The sequence below is a fragment of the Notolepis coatsorum genome (assembly GCF_963971535.1).
Source record: "Notolepis coatsorum genome assembly, chromosome: 2".
NCBI classification, from domain to species: Eukaryota; Metazoa; Chordata; class Actinopteri; order Aulopiformes; family Paralepididae; genus Notolepis; species Notolepis coatsorum.
Window position 1 is genome coordinate 17,705,108 of NC_140166.1, and position 19,327 is coordinate 17,724,434.

At 42.4% G+C, this 19,327-nt stretch overlaps 1 protein-coding gene across 1 annotated transcript in view; it reads left to right on the forward strand.

The window, feature by feature from the left end:
• The window catches only part of cntrl (centriolin), a gene marked incomplete at its 5' end in the record, with an annotated part of 174,056 nt that extends 160,716 nt beyond the window's left edge, over positions 1-13,340 (forward strand). Inside the window, 2 exons of the mRNA XM_084308086.1 lie at positions 10,200-10,262; positions 12,254-13,340. Coding sequence (XP_084164212.1) covers positions 10,200-10,262; positions 12,254-12,478 — 288 coding nt within the window. The 3' untranslated portion in view covers positions 12,479-13,340. The remainder of the gene's footprint in view (positions 1-10,199; positions 10,263-12,253) is intronic.
• Between the last annotated feature and the right edge of the window lie 5,987 nt (positions 13,341-19,327).

Here is a 19,327-nt window from a genome sequence, read left to right on the forward strand (position 1 = left end):
CACATGGCTTTTTTACATACAGTTACGCCTATGTTTGAAGTCTCACAGTGTTCCATTACACATACCAGTTGAACACCACAGATACCACAATTTTTTCTATGAAAGAGAAACATTGGGAGGTTTTGTATCAGGTTTTTATTATCAATTACTAACGTCCTCGTATGAAACCCTTCAACTAGACACTGTCTGGAGGAGGGATATTCCAGACCTGGAAAGTGACTTTGATTGGCAAGAAGCATGGGCAAATGTCCGTCTTACATCAAGGAACCCGGACCATCAACAAATCAATCTTAACTATATTCACAGGACATACTTGACTCCTATAAGACTGAACAGAATGGGCCGGAAACAGGACTCAAAATGCTCCCAATGTACAAATGGAGACGAAGGGACATTTATGCACATGTATTGGGACTGCCCACCAGTTAAGGCATTCTGGAAAGATGTGACACATCAATTATCAAAACTCGTATCTTGGAATATACCAGTACACCCCTCTGTATTGCTTTTGAATGATGTTTTTGAGTTTGCAGTAAATCCACAGCTAAAGAGATTGGTCTTATCGGGTATCACAGTAGCTAAAAAAACTGATCGCATCACGCTGGTTTCAACCGGAAAAAATGTGCCGGAAAGTTTGGTCTCTTACATATCTCGATGTGATATATCAAGAAATATCTACAGCAAGAATTCTGGGTCTCAACGAATCCAAAATGTCAATGTGGGTAGAAGTGGTGGAGAGAATAAAAGCTAGCTTATAATGGTAGTGTCTGGTTAGGAGTGAGGGATAATGGAGGTACTATCCAAGGAGGGGTCCGGGAGGGGGGGGTTCGAGCTGGAGCATATGTGTGTAGGGTTTTAGAAAATAGGTATTAGGGGTATGTCCTATATAAGCATTTGTATAATTGTTAATTTCGCTGGATATACACTGTATACGGTTAAAATATTATTGTAGACTTTTTTTTTGTCTTGTTTCTGTACTTGCATGTAATTTTAACCACCTTGACTGTTAGTTTCATTATGCATTATGTGTTGAGTACTGACTTTTAATAATTTCTGTTTTGCAATAATAAAAAAAATAAAAATAAAATAAAGAGTGCCTAAGCTTAACCGTCGAAAGAACTTGCCTCACGCTCTAAGACAAATAGCTGCATCACAACAACACAGTCTACCAACCTAGAAAAAACCAACCTAGAAACTGGCGTTGGCCAATCAGAGAGAGCGTCTCCGCGAAATGCGGCTACGGAAAAAAATGCACCTACGGGAAAAAAATTATAGACGCTGCTGCTTAGACCGCTTCAAATCCCAAGGGGATCAATAAAGGAATATCTTATCTTATCTTATCTTAAATCGCGCCCGGCTTCCATCATAAACATCATATTTCAACGCACAGCGCGTTATGCACTGATTGGCTGCGACGGATACAGCGATGAAACAGTGACGCGCACTCAGAGCGCTATTGTGTCTAGCCCGGGCCGAGAAATACGGCTAGGAGAAATGCGGCAGGAGAAATGCGGCAGGAGTGAGTCACTTCCTGTTCAGGAAAACGAGTATTTTTTATTTGATATATTAACGTTATATTGTGCATTGGAAACACAAACATACTTAAAATGAGTAAATATTATTAATTTTAAACATGTTTATATTATTTATAGGGCTATAAAACAAAAAACAAAAAAAGAATTTTTCTTGTTCTTCTCTCATTTAACCAGGGGGGGCGGCGCCCGAGCGCCCCTAGTGGCGAGCCGCCACTGGCTCCATTGGTAACAACAGCCGACAGTTTATCAAAACCCCCATATTGCTGCACGGCACTTTCAACAGCGTTGAATATGTCCACACCCTTGGTAGTGTCATGCAAAGAGGCCAATTTCAACAGCTCCTCATGTACCTCAAATGAGCTATTAATGACTCTCGCATATATAAGAAGTTGACTAACATCTGTCACATCTGTACTTTCATCCAACGCCAAGGAGAAGTACTTGCAGTCATGCATGATTTGTTTTAGCTTTCCCTCGATGTGATTCTGAATGTCAAATATTCTACGTGTCACTGTATGATGCGAGAGAGACACGGTTTCAAAGTTCTTAACCATGTTGTCATTGTCAAAAGATTGCCATCAGTATTGCGCATTGCTTTGCCGTTTCACCGTCTGACAGTGGCTTCTTCTTTTTCGCAAGCTCAAGTGAAACGGCATAAAATGCTTTGAGACTGGACTCCTGTATAGTTGTTGCTTTGGTAAACAAGCACTGTTGGCTTTTTATTTTTGTTTTCAGGTCAGCGACAATAGCAGCTCTGGCAGCTCCAGTGTACTTCTGATATTTGTCTTTATGGCCGGTGACAGATATATAATGGCGTCTTAAATTATAATCTTTCATGGACGATTGTGTCTGTAGGCACACTAAACACATTGCCTTGCCGTTGAAGTCTGTGAAAAGATATTCCATTTCCCATTTTTACTGAAATGTACGGTTTTCTTGCTCAATCTTTCTTTTCACGCTCATGATTTATGTTTACCGCTCCGCATTGACTATCACCTTGCTTCCCTGTTACCTCCACCCATCGGGACGTCATGTGGCCTAAAGGAGCACTTGCCAGTGGCGAGAGCGCGCTCTACTGGTGGATGGTTGTGTGGTTGTGTTGGAAAGTTGCGTGTATTTAACAGGTGAAAAAAAAATTATTTATCAATATTCGGATATTGGCCTGGGGCCGCATGGAGCGTCGGTGAGGGCCGCATGCGGCCCGCGGGCCGCCAGTTGCCCCTCCCTGATCTAATGTGATGCATGTGAATCTTCTCATGGTTACATTGCGTGGTTTGCTGCAATCAGCTTTATTTCCATCATGAGTAATGCTGGCCCTGATCAAGGTTATTTTGTTGTTAAAGAATAGTGTAAGTTCTTCACACTTAACCGTTGATGACTGAGGAGGTGTAGGGGCAGTGTTGAGTAGTACATTAATAGTGGAAAAAAGGATTCTGGAGTTTCCAGCATTTTCTGTAATGATTTTAGAGAAGTAGTCTTTCCTTGCTAAGCGGATGGTTTTATTATAAGCAGTTAAAGCATCTTTGTATATATCACAGCATATGGTGGTTTTTGTTTTTCTCCATTTTCGCTCCGCTGCACGACATTTCCTTTTTTCTTTGTTGACCGTATTATAATTCAACCAGGGCGAGGCTCTGGTTTTTTCGTTTTTAGTGGGGCGACAGAATTTAATATAGAAGACAGTGCATCATTGAGATTTTCTACCATTTCATTTAAAGAGCTGTCATGATTGTGTGGTTCATGTAGTCTGATAAGATCAATGAACTTTGATTCAGCCTTGTCGTTTAGGAGCCTCTTTTGAACTATGATTTCTTTTTTTGTTTTAGTAAGGGTATCAAATATACAGTGATGGTCGGAGAGAGGTAATTCAGTTATTGAGATATTTTTTATGCTTAACCCAGTTGTTGTTATAACTAAGTCTAATGTATTCCCAAGCCTGTGAGTTGCATTTGTTATATGCTGTGTTAGGTCAAAGCTATCCAGTAGATTTTTTTGTTCTATAGTTTTGGAGTCTGTTTTCTTATTAAAATGGATGTTCAAGTCTCCATTTAGGATCACCTTATCATATCCGGTAACACATAGTGAGATCAGTTCAGAGAGCTCAACAATAAATATTGGTGAGTGTCTAGGCGGGCGGTATATTGTGACGATAATCGTTGATTCTGTTTTGAGCTCAATGGCAAGATATTCCATTGACATGAACTCACCTAGTTCTGTGATTCTAAACAAGAGTTTTGAGGAGAAAAGTGCTGCAATTCCTCCCCCCTTTCTATTTTTTCTGGGTATTTGAAGAAAATTATAGTCTGGTGGACAAGCTTCTATCATTATTGATGTAGCTGTGTCATTATTTAGCCATGTCTCTACTAGGCAGATGCAATCTAAGTTATTTTCTTTAATCAGATCATTTACTAAAAATGTTTTATTATTCAGTGATCTGACATTTAGGAGGGCTAATTTTATTTGTTGGACTTCTTTAGAGGAGGTCTGCTTTGGCTTGACCTTGAAGGCCCTGAGGTTAATAGCAGGTAAACGCATTGATGGCGTATAGTTTTGACCATGCCATTGGCTGGTTATGATTACCGGTATGTTTTGAGAGATGGCATGGCAGTTGTACTATACTGTACTGCACTCTAGTGCTTTCGGGGACATTTGATCAGACGAGATGGCCTTGTGTGGGGGGCACCTTGTGCTGCTGCTGCACCTCATGGCGAGATTGTGTCCTTCGTGATTATCTCTCGTGCTGGTATGAGTTTGATATCCTTGGAGGCCATTAAGGCATGACGCATGTTTGCTGCTAGAAGCTTCGAACCTAAGCGATTTGGGAAGAAGCCATTTCTTTTAAAGCGTTCTGGGTTATTCCAGAAAACATTGAAATTGTCAATGAATTTCAGGCCGTGTATAAGACAGGCAGACCCTAACCATGAATTAAAATTTAGGAGTCGACTAAAGGCTTCTTGTCCTCTGCGAAAGCATGCAATTGGTCCACTGATGGACACATCAGTGTCTATGTACACTGATGTTTGTCTAGTGTGTTCATTAAACGTGTGAAATCCTCTTTCAAAGTCTCTGTGCCCGTCTTCGTTCGCAGGATGTCAAACGATCCAGAGTGAATGACAACTTTTGTTATGCCCGGTCTGATGAGTGTTGGAAGTATTTCGGCCAGCTCTTTCACAGATGTGTTGTCTAGACATATATTTTCTGTGTTTGCCATCTCCACATACCTTGTTGTGGAATCTCCAATCAGTATGCAGTCTGTTTTCTGTGTGAGGTTAGCATTTTTCTTTCCAACAGTTTTGGGGCCGTTTGTTTTTGGATTAGGCCTAGTCTGCCGGTTCTTACCACAGTCCTGTGGCCTTGGTGAAGCCTCGCTAGCTGTACCACTAGCCTTCTCAATAGCCGGCATGTTAACGCTGGTCTCGTACCTTCGGTGTCGGCTACCGCAACGTTCTCCTCGGCGCATGGTAGTCTCTTCGCTGTTAGCCGTTAGCTCAGTCTGGGTCATGTTTGCTAGCCGCGTCGCTCGTGGCTCTGTTTTCCTCGTTGTCTCGTCGTTAGCGTGAGCTCCGGCATGCCAGCTGTTTGCTTCGCTAGTGTTAGCGTGAGCTCCGGTATTCCTGCTATTAGCGTCGTTAGCGCGAGCTCCGTTCCGCTCGCTGTTTGCTTCGCTAGCGTCGTTAGCCACGCTTCTAAGTCTCTTTGCTTTGGGTGTTGATATGCGTGTTTCCGAGAGTAGGTTGAAACTATTTCCTGGCGGTACCGGGGGTGAGGTAATAGTCGTGTTCCTGGTTCGTTTATTTCTCCTTTTATCCTTGACGGTGGTCCACTGCTTTGGTCTAGCTCCTTGCTTGTGCCAGGGACCGTCTTTTGGGTGGTGCTGTTCTGTAGCTAGCCTAGGCCAGGTCTCAATCATGGTATCGTTGGCTATATTTGTAGTAGCTTCAAAAATAGAGTCAATGAGTCGCTCATACTGTTGGATTTGGTGCAGGATAGAAACTCGAGCCTTCTTACTCATCCTCAGGCAGCTAGTACATTCTGTGGGAGAGCCGAGTCCCGGCATCTTCCCTTATTTATTGTCTTTTCAGGTTAGGCTAAACTGAAGCTAAGCTAGGTACTTAGCTGGTAATGGTGGGTCTTGTTTTCTTTCAGCCGGGGTCTTTATGAAGTATTCTCGCCTTTCATAAATATCCTCGCCTTCAGCAGTGCCCGACATAGTCCTTTCTGTGTAGCTGATAAGATGGAGACTTCTTCATCTCGCTGGTCCTCCCACGGAGAGATCTCGCTACTCGTCCTTTCGGCGAAGTACTGCGGTCATAAATCTAAATAAATAAATTCACAGTTCTGGAGAAGTACCATAGGAACTGGGAGTTAACGTACAGAGTATTTAGAGTTGAAAGGGCTATAATAAATCATTAAGGTAGCGATAGGTAGAACAACACGGAGCGACAGTGAAAATCAGCTTGCATAGCAGAAGCAGGAAGTATATATATGGCTGGTCTTAGGTCAGTAAGTATAGACTCTTTAGTCTCTGTCCCTCTCTATGGCTCGTCACAGGACAGTAAGTATAGACTCTTTAGTCTCTGTCCCTCTCTATGGCTCATCACAGGTCAGTAAGTATAGACTCTTTAGTCTCTGTCCCTCTCTATGGCTCGTCTCAGGTCAGTAAGTATAGACTCTTTAGTCTCTGTCCCTCTCTATGGCTCATCTCAGGTCAGTAAGTATAGACTCTTTAGTCTCTGTCCCTCTCTATGGCTGGTCTCAGGTCAGTAAGTATAGACTCTTTAGTCTCTGTCCCTCTTTATGGCTGGTCTCAGGTCAGTAAGTATAGACTCTTTAGTCTCTGTCCCTCTCTATGGCTCGTCACAGGTCAGTAAGTATAAAGCCTTTTTATAAATTTTTTTGACCAGCAAGAGACATTGGACAGTCTTTCTTGCCTGCAACTTAACGTAATGGCTTTGCTTGTCCAAATGACAATACTGACCAAATTGAGATTTCTTTTTCTCTTGTCCATTTATTTTGTTTGCTTTCTAATTTAAAATACAGTTTGAAACCGTCTATACACAGTAGGTTATGTGTGCTAGCAGAGCTAGTCTCCAGTCGCGAGTCACGTGTAGGATCGAGGCCTCTGCCAAGAATCTTCGCAAACTGCATGCTACCATGTCCTCCCTCCTCACTCCCCCCCCCCCACCCCCCCCACTCCCTCAGCTTTCTCTGCCGAAGACTTCGCAATCTTCTTTGAGGAAAAAGTGGAGAACATCCGCAGCTCCTTCTCCCAACCCCCACCCATTCCAAATGCTGAATCGAGAACCTCATCCTTCACTCTGTCATCTTTCTCTCCCATTACAGAAGCCGAGACCCTGACACTGGTAACGTCGAACCGTCCGACTACATGCCAGCTGGACCAGCTACCCTCCCCATTCCTCCAGACCATAGCACCAGACATCCTCCCATTCCTAACTGCAACCATCAACTCCTCACTCAACTCAGGGGTGGTCCCCACCTCCCTAAAACAAGCCAGAGTCACGCCGCTCATAAAAAAAAACCTGAACCCTACCGTCATAGGCAACTATCGTCCTGTCTCTCTTCTCTCCTTCCTTTCTAAAACACTTGAACGTGCTGTATCCAACCAACTTACTGCTTATCTCTTACAGAATGACCTCCTAGACCCTAATCAGTCTGGCTTCCGGACTGGCCACTCCACAGAAACGGCCCTCATTGCGGTCACAGAGGCACCTCACTTAGCAAAAACGAAAGGCCTCTCCTCTGTCCTGATTTTCCTAGATCTATCTGCAGCATTCGACACAGTCAACCACCAGATCCTCCTTGCGGCACTCGCAGGAATGGGAGTGGCTGGCTCTGCGCTGACATGGCTGACATCATACCTCAATGACCGCTCCTACCAAGTGTCATGGAGAGGGACCCTGTCGGCCACCCGCCCCCTGCGGACGGGTGTCCACCAGGGCTCGGTTCTAGGACCCCTTCTCTTCTCCCTCTACACTAAATCACTGGGTAACATTATCACGTCTCATGGTTTCTCCTATCATTGTTATGCCGACGATACTCAACTCTTCCTTTCCTTCCCTCCCTCAGATATCCACGTCTCTGAGCGGATCTCGTCCTGTCTGTCCGACATCTCCGCCTGGATGACGACCAACCACCTCAAACTGAACCTAAGCTAAACAGAATTGCTCCACCTGCCGGCCAAATCCTCCCCCCTGACCGACCTTTCCATCACAGTCGAGAATGCAGCTGTGACCGTGTCCCCGACCCCGAACTCCTCGTCCAATCAACAGTCATCTCCCGCCTCGACTACTGCAACGCACTGCTCACTGGCCTCCCGGCCACTGCCACTAAGCCTCTTCAACTCATTCAGAACGCAGCGGCCCGCCTGAAACCTACCGAAGTCGGCCCATGTCACCCCACTTCTTAGGGACCAGCACGGGCTCCCCATTGCTGCACGAATCCGCTTCAAGGCCCTCGACCTAGCATACCGCTCCCGCCTACCTCCGGTCAATGGTCTCTAACTACACACCCTCAAGACCCCTACGCTCTGCATCTTCTGGCCGCCTCAGACCTACTCCTATCCAAGCTCCGGGAGGGTCATCAAAGAGAAGTCGCCTATTCTCATTCCTTGCCCCACAATGGTGGAATGAACTACCCACCCCAGTTAGGACAGCCGAAACCCGTCCAATCTTTCGCCGTCGACTAAAGACGCACTTCTTCAACCATTATCTGAATTAAAAAAATAAAAATATCTAACCCTAACTAACTTTACTGTCATGCACTTGTCCTAATAAACTAACCTACACTGTAGCACTCAACACTTTGATGAACATTGTTACTCAGCTGATAGAGTTGTGCCCTTCCTGATGACTTGTCGTACATAACTTGTAAGTCGCTTTGGATAAAAGCGTCAGCTAAATGACTAAATGTAAATGTAGACTCTTTAGTCCAGGGGTGTCAAACTCAATTACTGAGGGGGCCGAAATGAAAGATGCAGATGACTTTGCAGGCCAGACACATAATACCTAAAAAAGGTATTTCTCCTGAGCTCACTTGCTCATTGACCGCCACGCTGTTTTCCCATCTCTACTCAATGGCGCCAGCGTTATTGACCATTTCCGCGATGTTTGCGGACCCATCGTGTGTTCTGTATTATAGCTATGGAGACAATAGTATGGCTCATTTGACAGGATTTTTTAATGTCCAACACTGACTAACCAGTTAATTTCTACATACTTTAGTTTGTGCACTATTCCATGCTAAACGTCGCCCCTTTCCTAAATAATCCAGTCTTTTTTTCTAGATCGCGAGATATGACGTTATATGCATTATGCCCAAATCGTACGGGTTGCTTGCCTGAAACTCCAAATATTTCCAAATCAAAGGTATATACCATATATGTTTCTTCACAAAATCGTCAAGGGGGGGGGGGTCGTTTTACCTTGAAACTGCGATCGTTACCAAAAGCATGTTTTAGGTTCGGTAAAATACGACACTGTGATCGGTACAAAAGCATGTTTTAGGTTTTAGGTTTAGGTTTTAGGTAGTCAGAAGGTACTCCAAAATGTATAAATCCCAGTCGTCACATCGCAATCGCAATGTATATTGGGCATGGCTATCATACGGGAAACAATAGGTTTGAGGCATCAAATCTCCGACCGATTGCTATGTCCCGATTCCCTCTGAGGGGGAGGAGTTCCTGCAGAAAAAAAAGCAGAGAGAAAAAGACATAGCCAGTTCAAAAGGTAGGCGATACTGCCACCTTGCAGGATTCGATCGTCATTGCAATTTTAACGTATGCAGCGGTGCCAGGGAGACACAGGCAGCTCCGAGCGAGTGTGTAGAATGGGGATCAAAGGAAAATATCAAAGGATCTAAAAACGACCATTGCTCAACCATTGGCGACGAAACACAATAATACTCGTTTTTGGTGGCCAATGAGTTAATTGGTAATTTTGTTTATCTATTTAGTTTGTGCACCAGCTCAATATGTTGTTGTAAATACACTTCTGTTCATTCTCTGGTGCCTCAATGAATACAATGAGGGCTGTTTAAAAGGTGGGTAAGGAGGCCTCATTTATGGATAATTGGCTTATTATTTATTTTGTACAGATTTAAATTACATATATTAGGATTTTAGGAATTATTCACCCACAAGAGTTTCTAAGATGAGCAATTCTAGGTTAAACTGGTTCTGGACAATTAGAACACCTCACTTTCACTGGTCTATTATTTCCACAGAGAGTAGATATATGAAGTGTAATGCCTCTTTTCCATTGCATAGTCTAATGGACTCTATCTGACACTGGTGGCTAATCTAGTCCACAGGTGTAATGAAATAGACAGGTAGTTCATTATTCCACATCAGACGTGTTGTTATTACCTGCATTGCTTTTACCATTTTCTTATTCTCTGCCTTGCTTTTATTCTGTCCATTTTATGTCTATTTTACTGCTGTTTATTATATTATTATTATTATTATTATTATTATTATTATTATTATTATTATTATTATTACTATTGGTGGATTAACTGTGTGTGTGTGTGTGTGTGTGTGTGTGTGTGTGTGTGTGTGTGTGTGTGTGTGTGTGTGTGTGTGTGTGTGTGTGTGTGTGTGTGTGTGTGTGTGTGTGTGTGTGTGTGTGTGTGTGTGTGTGTGTGTAGGACGAGCGGTGGAGAGGAGAGCTACGTAGAGACGGGTTGAGACAACAGGAACACCATCTGAAGGTAGATTAACTGTGTGTAGTTGTGTAGAGACAACAGGAACCATATAGAAATAGATAGCAGCCGTATGCGATGAAGAGATGCACTTTCAATTTTGATTGAGAAGAGAATATCCCGATTCAGATACAATTTAACACAAACGGTTCCAAAGATATTTAATGTTTCTCTGCATATTTGCACACCGCCAACAAAGTACTGGGTCTGTTGTTTCTTCTTCGGAATGGATTTCGTGCCAGCTGTCATCTCTGCCCGTCTTTGTCAGATAGATAAGATAAGATATTCAGGCATCATAGCAGCATGGGGGGGGGGGGGGGGGGGTACAGGTATGGGCAGGGTAATAGTAGAAGTAGAAGTAATTAACTCTGAATCAGAATATACGCCTATGAGCAAGTAGGCAGTGTAATCAAAGGTGCAGTTGAGGGTATGTATGCCATTGCCTTATCAGTTATATTATACATTACAATAAATGAAATGGTTACAATAAACACTAGAATCTAAATATATACTATGAGTAAGTAATGCATACAATATACACAGGGAGTCAGATACACTCAGTGATCAGACATTCCTAGTAGGTCTCGAGTTCTGCTGCCGTTAGTCCTCCGGCTGCTGGTAGCGGTCCCTGCCCACTGTTGTGGAGCCTGATGGCCGCTGGTACGAAGGACTGGCCGAGGCGGTTAGTGGTGTGTCACGGGGGGTATGAGTCTGTGGCTGAACGTGTTTCTCATCTTGACTAGCTCCTCATAGAGGGGTTGTCCAGGATAGGGGCCAGCTTCCTTCTCATCCTCCTCTCTGCCACCACCTCTAGTCTGACCAGCTCGACCCCCACCACAGAGCTAGCCTTCCTCACCAGCTCTTCTTCTCCGGAAGTCCACCACCAGCTCCTTGGTCTTGATGATGTTGAGTTGGAGGTGGTTGCTGTCACTCCACCATAAAAAGCTCTCCACCAGGGCTCTATACTATGTTTTTTGGTTTAGCACCACAGTAAGAGCTTCTTTTTGGGAAGGCACATCCAACTCCTCTACTGGCACCAGTATGAATGTTAGCTGCACCTGTTTGTCCTGCTTTCACATGTCTGCTGGGAAAAGGGTCTATTATTATATTCTTGTATACTAAGTATTATTATTTCTATATTCCTGTATACCAAGTATTATTGTGTATTATTATTCTACATTATTGTAATATCAAATATTGTGTATTATGTAAGGGATAATGTATAGCTACGAGTTTAGAATACTCGTATATATTATAATATTGTGTGAAGGTCAATTATTTTGCGACAATGACCGAGTATTGCTATACATTATCTCGCTTATTACATGGCTAACTTACTAACAATATACTTAATTCATTTTACACCATCGACAAGACGAGATCAAATGCAGACGTAGTTGTTCTGTGGCTCCGTCCGCTGTCAGCCCAAATAAAGTTATTATTATCGCCGGCAGCCGGCAGGTGTGTCTGATTGCACTGATGCAGTGGGCTTGATTGCTGCAGCTGCGAACAGCGGTCATTATTGCTCGGCAGAGGTCCGTTATCGAGTAATAACGGACCTCTGACGAGCGCTATTGACCAATCACAATCAAGCATTTCGGCGAATGTTAAAACGCCATGTAATAATCTATATTATTGTATACTAAATATTATTGTGTATTATTATTCTATATTGTTGTATACTAAGTACTATTATTATTATGTATTCTTGTATACAAAATATTATTGTGTATTATTACATATTCTTGTATACTAAGTATTAGTATACAATCATATAATAACAATACTTAGTATACAAGAATACAGAATAATAATACTTAGTATACAATAATATAGAATACACAATAATATTTAGTATACAAGAATATAGGAATATAGAATAATAATAAGTGTTATTGTGTATTATTCTATATTCTTGTATACTAAGTATTATTGTGTATTATTATTCTATATTATTGTATCCTAAATGTCTTGTATCCATTGTGTGTGTTGTGTGGCAGGCGCGGCTGCGGGAGGCAGTATGGAGTCAGCAGGATTCCTTAAGTCAGAGTCGCCTGAAGACTGAAGACTGTCTGCTGGGCTTAAAACAACGACTGGACCAGTTAGACCTGCTCCTCACACACACACACCATGACATGCTGAGACACACACACCACGACAGGCAGAGACACACTCGCTCCCTTAGTCACCCTGACGCTGCTGTCCCAGAGAGAGATTGGACCTAGACAGTCCTGACCTGTACACACACACACACACACACACACACACACACAGCCAGATCTCCAGTGTGACCTCATCCAGTCTTGTACAGACGTAATAATGTGAATGTTGCTTCCTCTATGAGTCTGTTAGCAGCTGAAACCAGAGGAGGATGTCTAGTCTAGTCAGACTGGATTCATCTCTACCTCCAGGTCTAGTCGGAGATCACAGTTTGTATCAGATGCTATTTATTCCTATACAGATTTGGTGCCTTTTGTAAAAGAAAATATATATATATTTTTACGCTTGTAGCTGTATTTTTCTATGTCTGCTTTGCCAAAGAATGACTGATATTTCTTACAGTTGTAGTGATATATATATTCCTTACAGTTGTAGTGATTTATATTTCTTACAGCTAGTGATATATAATCCCTACCAGACCTTTAACACTGTTCCTTTAAGACAAGTCCCTACCAGACCTTTAACACTGTTCCTTTAAGACAAGTCCCTACCAGACCTTTAACACTGTTCCTTTAAGACAAGTCCCTACCAGACCTTTAACACTGTTCCTTTAAGACAAGTCCCTACCAGACCTTTAACACTGTTCCTTTAAGACATGTCCCTACCAGACCTTTAAACAGTTTTGATGAATTGAAAATGGGGGACCCTGATGTAAACAAGACGAAAGTCTTTCTCTGGTCTGCATCCCCTTAACAATTGTGTGTATTGAGCTGTACTGTATTGTACCCATTCTGCAATCTGTTAATAAAATGTTCAATCAATCAATACTGTTCCTTTAAGACAAGTCTCTACCAGACCTTTAACACTGTTCCTTACCCAAAAGTCTTCACTGTTCTTTAGACATTAAAGACAGTCCCTACCAATGACGTGTGTGCTCTCTAGTAGAAAGATGTTACAATCTATATACTGAATGTTCTTTATTAAAATAATATTTTTTATATTGTCGTTGTTTCTGTGTTTGTTGTTGTTTCCTGTAAGAACATTATAATTGTTTTAGCTATGGTGCACGTCCATCACTGACCTTTCATCTTTTGTGGTGCAAATATAAATAATTGTATGCTTCACTAACAATAGACCAGTGTCATTGCTCTCACAGTTTTCGAAAGTGCTTGAAAAACAGTTTTCACATAAGTTAGATGTTTTTGTGGAAAATAACAAACTGCTGAGCGAAAGCCAGTATGGCTTTAGGCAAAACAGGTCAACAGCGACTGCCTTAACACATTGACTGCCAGACCCGAGATTTCTCTAACTCGCCATGCATTGGCTGTAGGACCCGAAATTTCTCTGGTTTTGATAGTTTTTTCTTTTATTCGATTTTTTTATTCATTATTAATCCACGGACCTCGGTGTTACCATAGGGAATCATTCTGAAATCCCAAAAGTGCAATACCGGCCGCATCCTGCTAGGTGGCAGTATCGCCCACTCTTTGAAACCTTATTTCACACCGTGTGTTACATTTAAATCCCTCCGGGCGCAGAATTTAGACGGAGCTTCATCCGACCATTTCTAAACGCATCTAGCACACTCAATCCATAAATTGTGCCAAATTATGTCCGGGACCAGATGGACATCAATACTGGAAATCGCGATCAGACAATTGGAATATCCTTAACCCCGATCAAAGGTAAGGACTATATGACATCAGTTTCACCTTGATCCTACAATGTTTTCATATCGATCCGGCCGATCAACGTTATGTACTAGTATTCAAAACGAATGCAGTTACTGGCGATCAAAGTATCAAAAAACGACCCCCCCCCCCCCCCCCCTTTCATGCATTCATGATGAAACATAATACCTATTATATACCTTTGAATTGGAAATAGTAGCGTGTACAGTCGAGCAACGCTATTAGCAGAATTCACGTATTGCTCCATAACAGTTGCCAGGAATTAGCCAGGATCACTCTGAAACTATACAATATTCACCACGGTATAACACACGAACGTATACATGAAGATTTTCTTTCTTTTTCACATGTTGAACGATGGATTGTTAATGTCAAATGAGCCATAGTATTGTCTCCATAGCTATAATATAGATTGTAGAGGCAGAAACCGACTTGGTGGATTTATATTATATATATATATTATATTATATATTAGAACCATGCACTGTTTGGACTGTCTTAACCTTTGGACTGTCTTATTTATGTTTGGACACTAGAGGGCTCACCACCCATTGCAGCCCACTCCTATAAATGGCCAAGGTGATCACTGGAATCTTGTGCACCTGCCGAGGTTTTACCTTTAAACACTACTGTTTCACTATTGGAACTGACCACACGGAGCAATTGACGACTGTTCTGTTTAACCCTTAATTCACTATCATTTACCCTTGGACAACAATAAGGGTTTACCGAACCGGCGGCAACTTTGGACATTCAATTCATTCAACATCACAACTTTGGTACAGCGTGAAAAGGCACAATAGCAGGTGCATCATGGACGACTGTCAGCACACAGAGGAATGACAGTCGGCCACTACAAAGTTTGAAGGTCTCCTCCTGAAAGAAGGACGTGAGTACAAAAGTTTGAAGGTTCCCTCACGACAGAAGAACGTGAGTGAAAAGAAGAAAGTTTGAAAGTGTCCTCACGACAGAAGGACGTGAGTAAAAAATTTGAAGTTACCCTCACTATAGAAGGACATGTGAGTATAAAGTTGGATAACCTCCCTCACCAAGGAAAGGCGGAGGTAAGAAGATCTTTAAGTACCTCTGTTGATGAAATGGATAGTAGCGTGAAGAGCAAAAGCCTTCCGTGAAGATAAATAGTTTGAACGCTATGCTGAAATTGTTTGGTGGACGCTGCTGTATTTATGAATGGAACTGACTCTGACATTGCTTCCTTGCGAACGCTGTGGAGAATTCTAGCGTCGGACTAATTAAATTGTGATGCTGTGGATTATAGAACGGACTATGCACCGTATTAGAAAGTGGATGAAGTATTATTCATTCATTTTCTATAGTCTCTGTGATCGTATAGTGTTTACCCTTCTATTCTCCATTGTTTGCATTTCAAGTGTTCGGTTGTAGGAAGGAAACGCAGACGAGATGGTTTGAATAAAACAGCTGGGGTGTTTATTCCATTCTTAATAAACACAACTATGAATCAAACAAGTACAGGATCTTCTTCTTATATCTAATCATCTCTTTGGTGTGGCAGTTGGTCCATGATCTGATCGGCTGATGCCCTCAGACTCGTTCTCCGGTGTGGTTCTGGTTGCCAACCCTGATTGTCCGTGATTCTCAGCGCTCAGGGCAGGGAGCGCTTGATTCGTCCCCTCTCTGTGGATCCCTGCGGTCTTTTCTGTTCTGTCTCCGTCGGTGGGTGTCTCTCTCTGTCTCCATCAGCTTCCCTGCAGTATTTAAAAGAGAAATCCCCTCCCATTTTCCCTGCCCGTCAGGTGACGTCACTCCAGAGCCCCTGCTTCCCTATTGGCTAAATTACTTCTAGAAGATCCCTTTTGAGTGACACGTCTTCCTGGTCTGGTAAAACAGCGTTACAAGGTGACCCTGACGCAGTCTATAACGGGGAGAATCCTACTGTCTATTAGCCGTTCTATTTCCATTACTTTATTGGGAAGTTTCTACAGTTTTTCTCTCCTTGAACAGAGAATTGCATCTGTCCTTCAACAGAAATAGTATACTGGCTTCTTGATTTAACCGATAAGGAGTCCTGTGTCATGGTTTTCTTATCCTTATTATTTAAGAGTTATTCTTTATTTTGACTAGTTTTCCTAATAGTTTTTCCTTGAGTTATGTCCACATGTAACTTTAATTGAACCTTATTTTTGCTTGTTCATCATACTGATTGTATTTCTATTCTAAAGTAATCTTTAACCTTGTTTTCAGCTTAATTGAACACTGAGTATCTTGTTTTCTAATCTTTGGTTCCTACTGTTTGATAGTATAACTAAACTTTTACCGAATTAATCTGTATCTTTATAGTTCTATACCAAGCTGCTTAGCTTTATAGTAAATGTCTTGTTCTCTGATTATTTTGTTAGTTAGTCTGGTTAACTGTAATTAGTTTATTTCTCCTTTATTGAAAGCTCAACCAAGGAGGTCCTTGTGCCTAGCAGACGACCAGCTGCTTGGCTCCTCAAGCTAGACCTGTGATCTAATCATCTATTTTAACCATGGGTTCCTACCTGACCTTTGGTTCCTAGCCTAAGTAAATAAAGCACAATTGAAATACTTAACTTAGCTGGTTTTCAGGCCCTAAATTCCATTTGGGAAGGGTTCGGTTTCAAAAGCCATCTGTTTTAACTACTGCCTGCAGAAGGCTATTTTCAGTTTGGAATGTGTGCTCTGGCTGGGGGAAGGGTTGCTTTGCCAGAGACAGCTTAGAATACTTTGATCCATTCTGTTTACAACTTACAACAGCATTTCGTCCGGTATCATTTGTACAGTTCCTTGAGTTTTTACATGTTTCATTTTGATAATTCACGACAGGAACCATCACAATTAATATTGACTGGACGTGTGGAAACTGGACACTAGATGACGCAATGAACTATGATTTAATTCCGATATATAATACAACAGTGGACAGTGCAACGGAGAATTAAGTGTGGAACCGTCACAATTATTATTGTCTGGACGTGTGGAAAATGGACACTAAATGTAACGCAATGGACTGTCTGATTTAAATTCCGACATATATAGCAGTGGACAATACTATGTTACTGCAGAGCATTCATCAGCGGGAAGAAAATAAACCCACTTTGAAGGCTCTGACGTCACACCACGTCGCCATACGATTATAACATTTAAAGTTACACTTCGTTATATGTAAAGAATAAAATAAATACAGTAACAATGTCTGAAGCCAAGATGGGAAAGTACGTGCCTCGCTAGCCAAGCAGTCATAGAAGTAGTGTGAGCTCAACAGCCTCATCTATGCTTAAAAGGACTCAAGCTGAAAAGGCTGCCATGATGGCACGTCTTGCCAATTTAAAGAAAAAAAATGACCTTGAAAAACAACAAAGGGATTTGAAGCATGAATTGGAAAACAGACAAGCAGCATTAAATACCTTACAAGAGGAGCTTGAGATGAAAACTGTCATTGACGCTGCAGATGCTAAAGGCACTATCAAGTTGTGAGGAAAAGAAGAAGATGTCTGTTGAAGACAAAAGATTTGTGGAAATTATGTCAAACTCTGCTGTGAAAAGTGATGGACATTACCAACTTGCATATACCAGTTATGCCCTATTAAAGTCTGCAGAGGACAACACAGATGCATTCTCAGCTGAAGCAGTTGACACTGTTCGAAGCTATTTCAATGAAAATGATTGTTTAAAGTCTGTTTCCACAGAAGAAGAAGCAGTGACAGAGGAAGTCGCTGTGTTAGACAGTGATGAAGGAGATGAGGACAGCGATGAAGAAGAGGGCAGCAAGGATGAAGATGAGGATGACTATTCGATCGCGCCTCATATTCCCTCCAAGGAGTGGATTGTTCCTCAGACACTTCCTCAGAATGAACCAGATGACAATGGTGATGTGGGCGGTGAGGAAGAGGACGGCGTCGATGATGACGTCGATGATGATGAAGAAGAGGACGACAAAGCGAGCGCGCCTCATGTTCCTTCCAAGGAGTGGATGGTGGAGGGTGACCTGATGGGTCCTACCCAGACACTTCCTCAGAATGAACCAGATGACAATGGTGATGTGGGCGGTGAGGAAGAGGACGGCGTCGATGATGACGTCGATGATGAAGAAGAGGACGCCGATGATGAAAACAAACTGCATAGCCAGAGTGATGAAGGAGAGGAGGACAGTGATGAGGACGAGGAGGACAGTGATGAAGACGAGGAGGAGGACAGTGATAAAGAAGAGGAAGACGATGGAGTAGAAGAGGTGGACCAGTGGCCAAGCCATACTGCTAAAACAAGATGTGCTGCCCCTGCTGGTCGAAGCCGGCATGTGCTGCCAACAACCTCTCATACCCAAGCCCCTCAGTCTCACACTGATCTACATCAAACAAGCATAGAAGTGCATCTCCTAAAACGTAGCTCTACTCTGCAAAGACCTGCTGAGGAGGATAAGAGTGTTGGAGGAGATGACAAGCCAACGGGAAAGAGCAGCACCAAGATAGAAGTATCAGAAGAAGTGTGGGATTCATATCAGATTGTAGATTCTGTGGAGGATGAGCCAGTAGATGATTCTCTGACCGCTGAGTCTCAGAGAGGGAAGAAAGACAGAACATCTAAGAAAGATGATACAACTTCAAAAGAATACGAGAGTTTTGACATCACTACAGGAGCCTCCGACAATGAAAACAAAGACAAAGAAATAGAAAAGCAACTACCTGAAGAAGCTTATCGAGTGAAGCCCATGGAAGCCCATGGTGTTACCGGGGCCGGTGATGGCCAAACACTTTTGAATATGCCAGTTTCCAAGAGGAGAAACTACAAAAGACGACGGCGTAAGGAAACCTGGGGAAGAATGGCTGAGACCTCCCGACCGACTTACCGCAGACAGTCCTGACGACTCTGATGGAAGGTCACAACCAGTAGACATTGGCTATATGCCTATCAGAGCTATAGGGCTCTGTTGAACAATGAATAAACATTGAATAGACATATGCATATAGCCTATCAGAGCTATATGGCTCTGTTATAAAAAAAAAAAAAAAAAAAAAAAAAGGGAAAAGAAAAAAGAAAAAGGGCATTATGTTTTTGGCTCAAATAGATTTTGTATGTTTATAATAATAACGGAACCGGTTGTTGGACCGGAGCCTGACCAACAGCCTAATGCTTTGAAACATTTTGAATGTTATTGACTGTTACTTGACTCACTAACTGATTTGTTCTTCCCATGCTCAGGGACAACAGGTGAAAACAACAGGA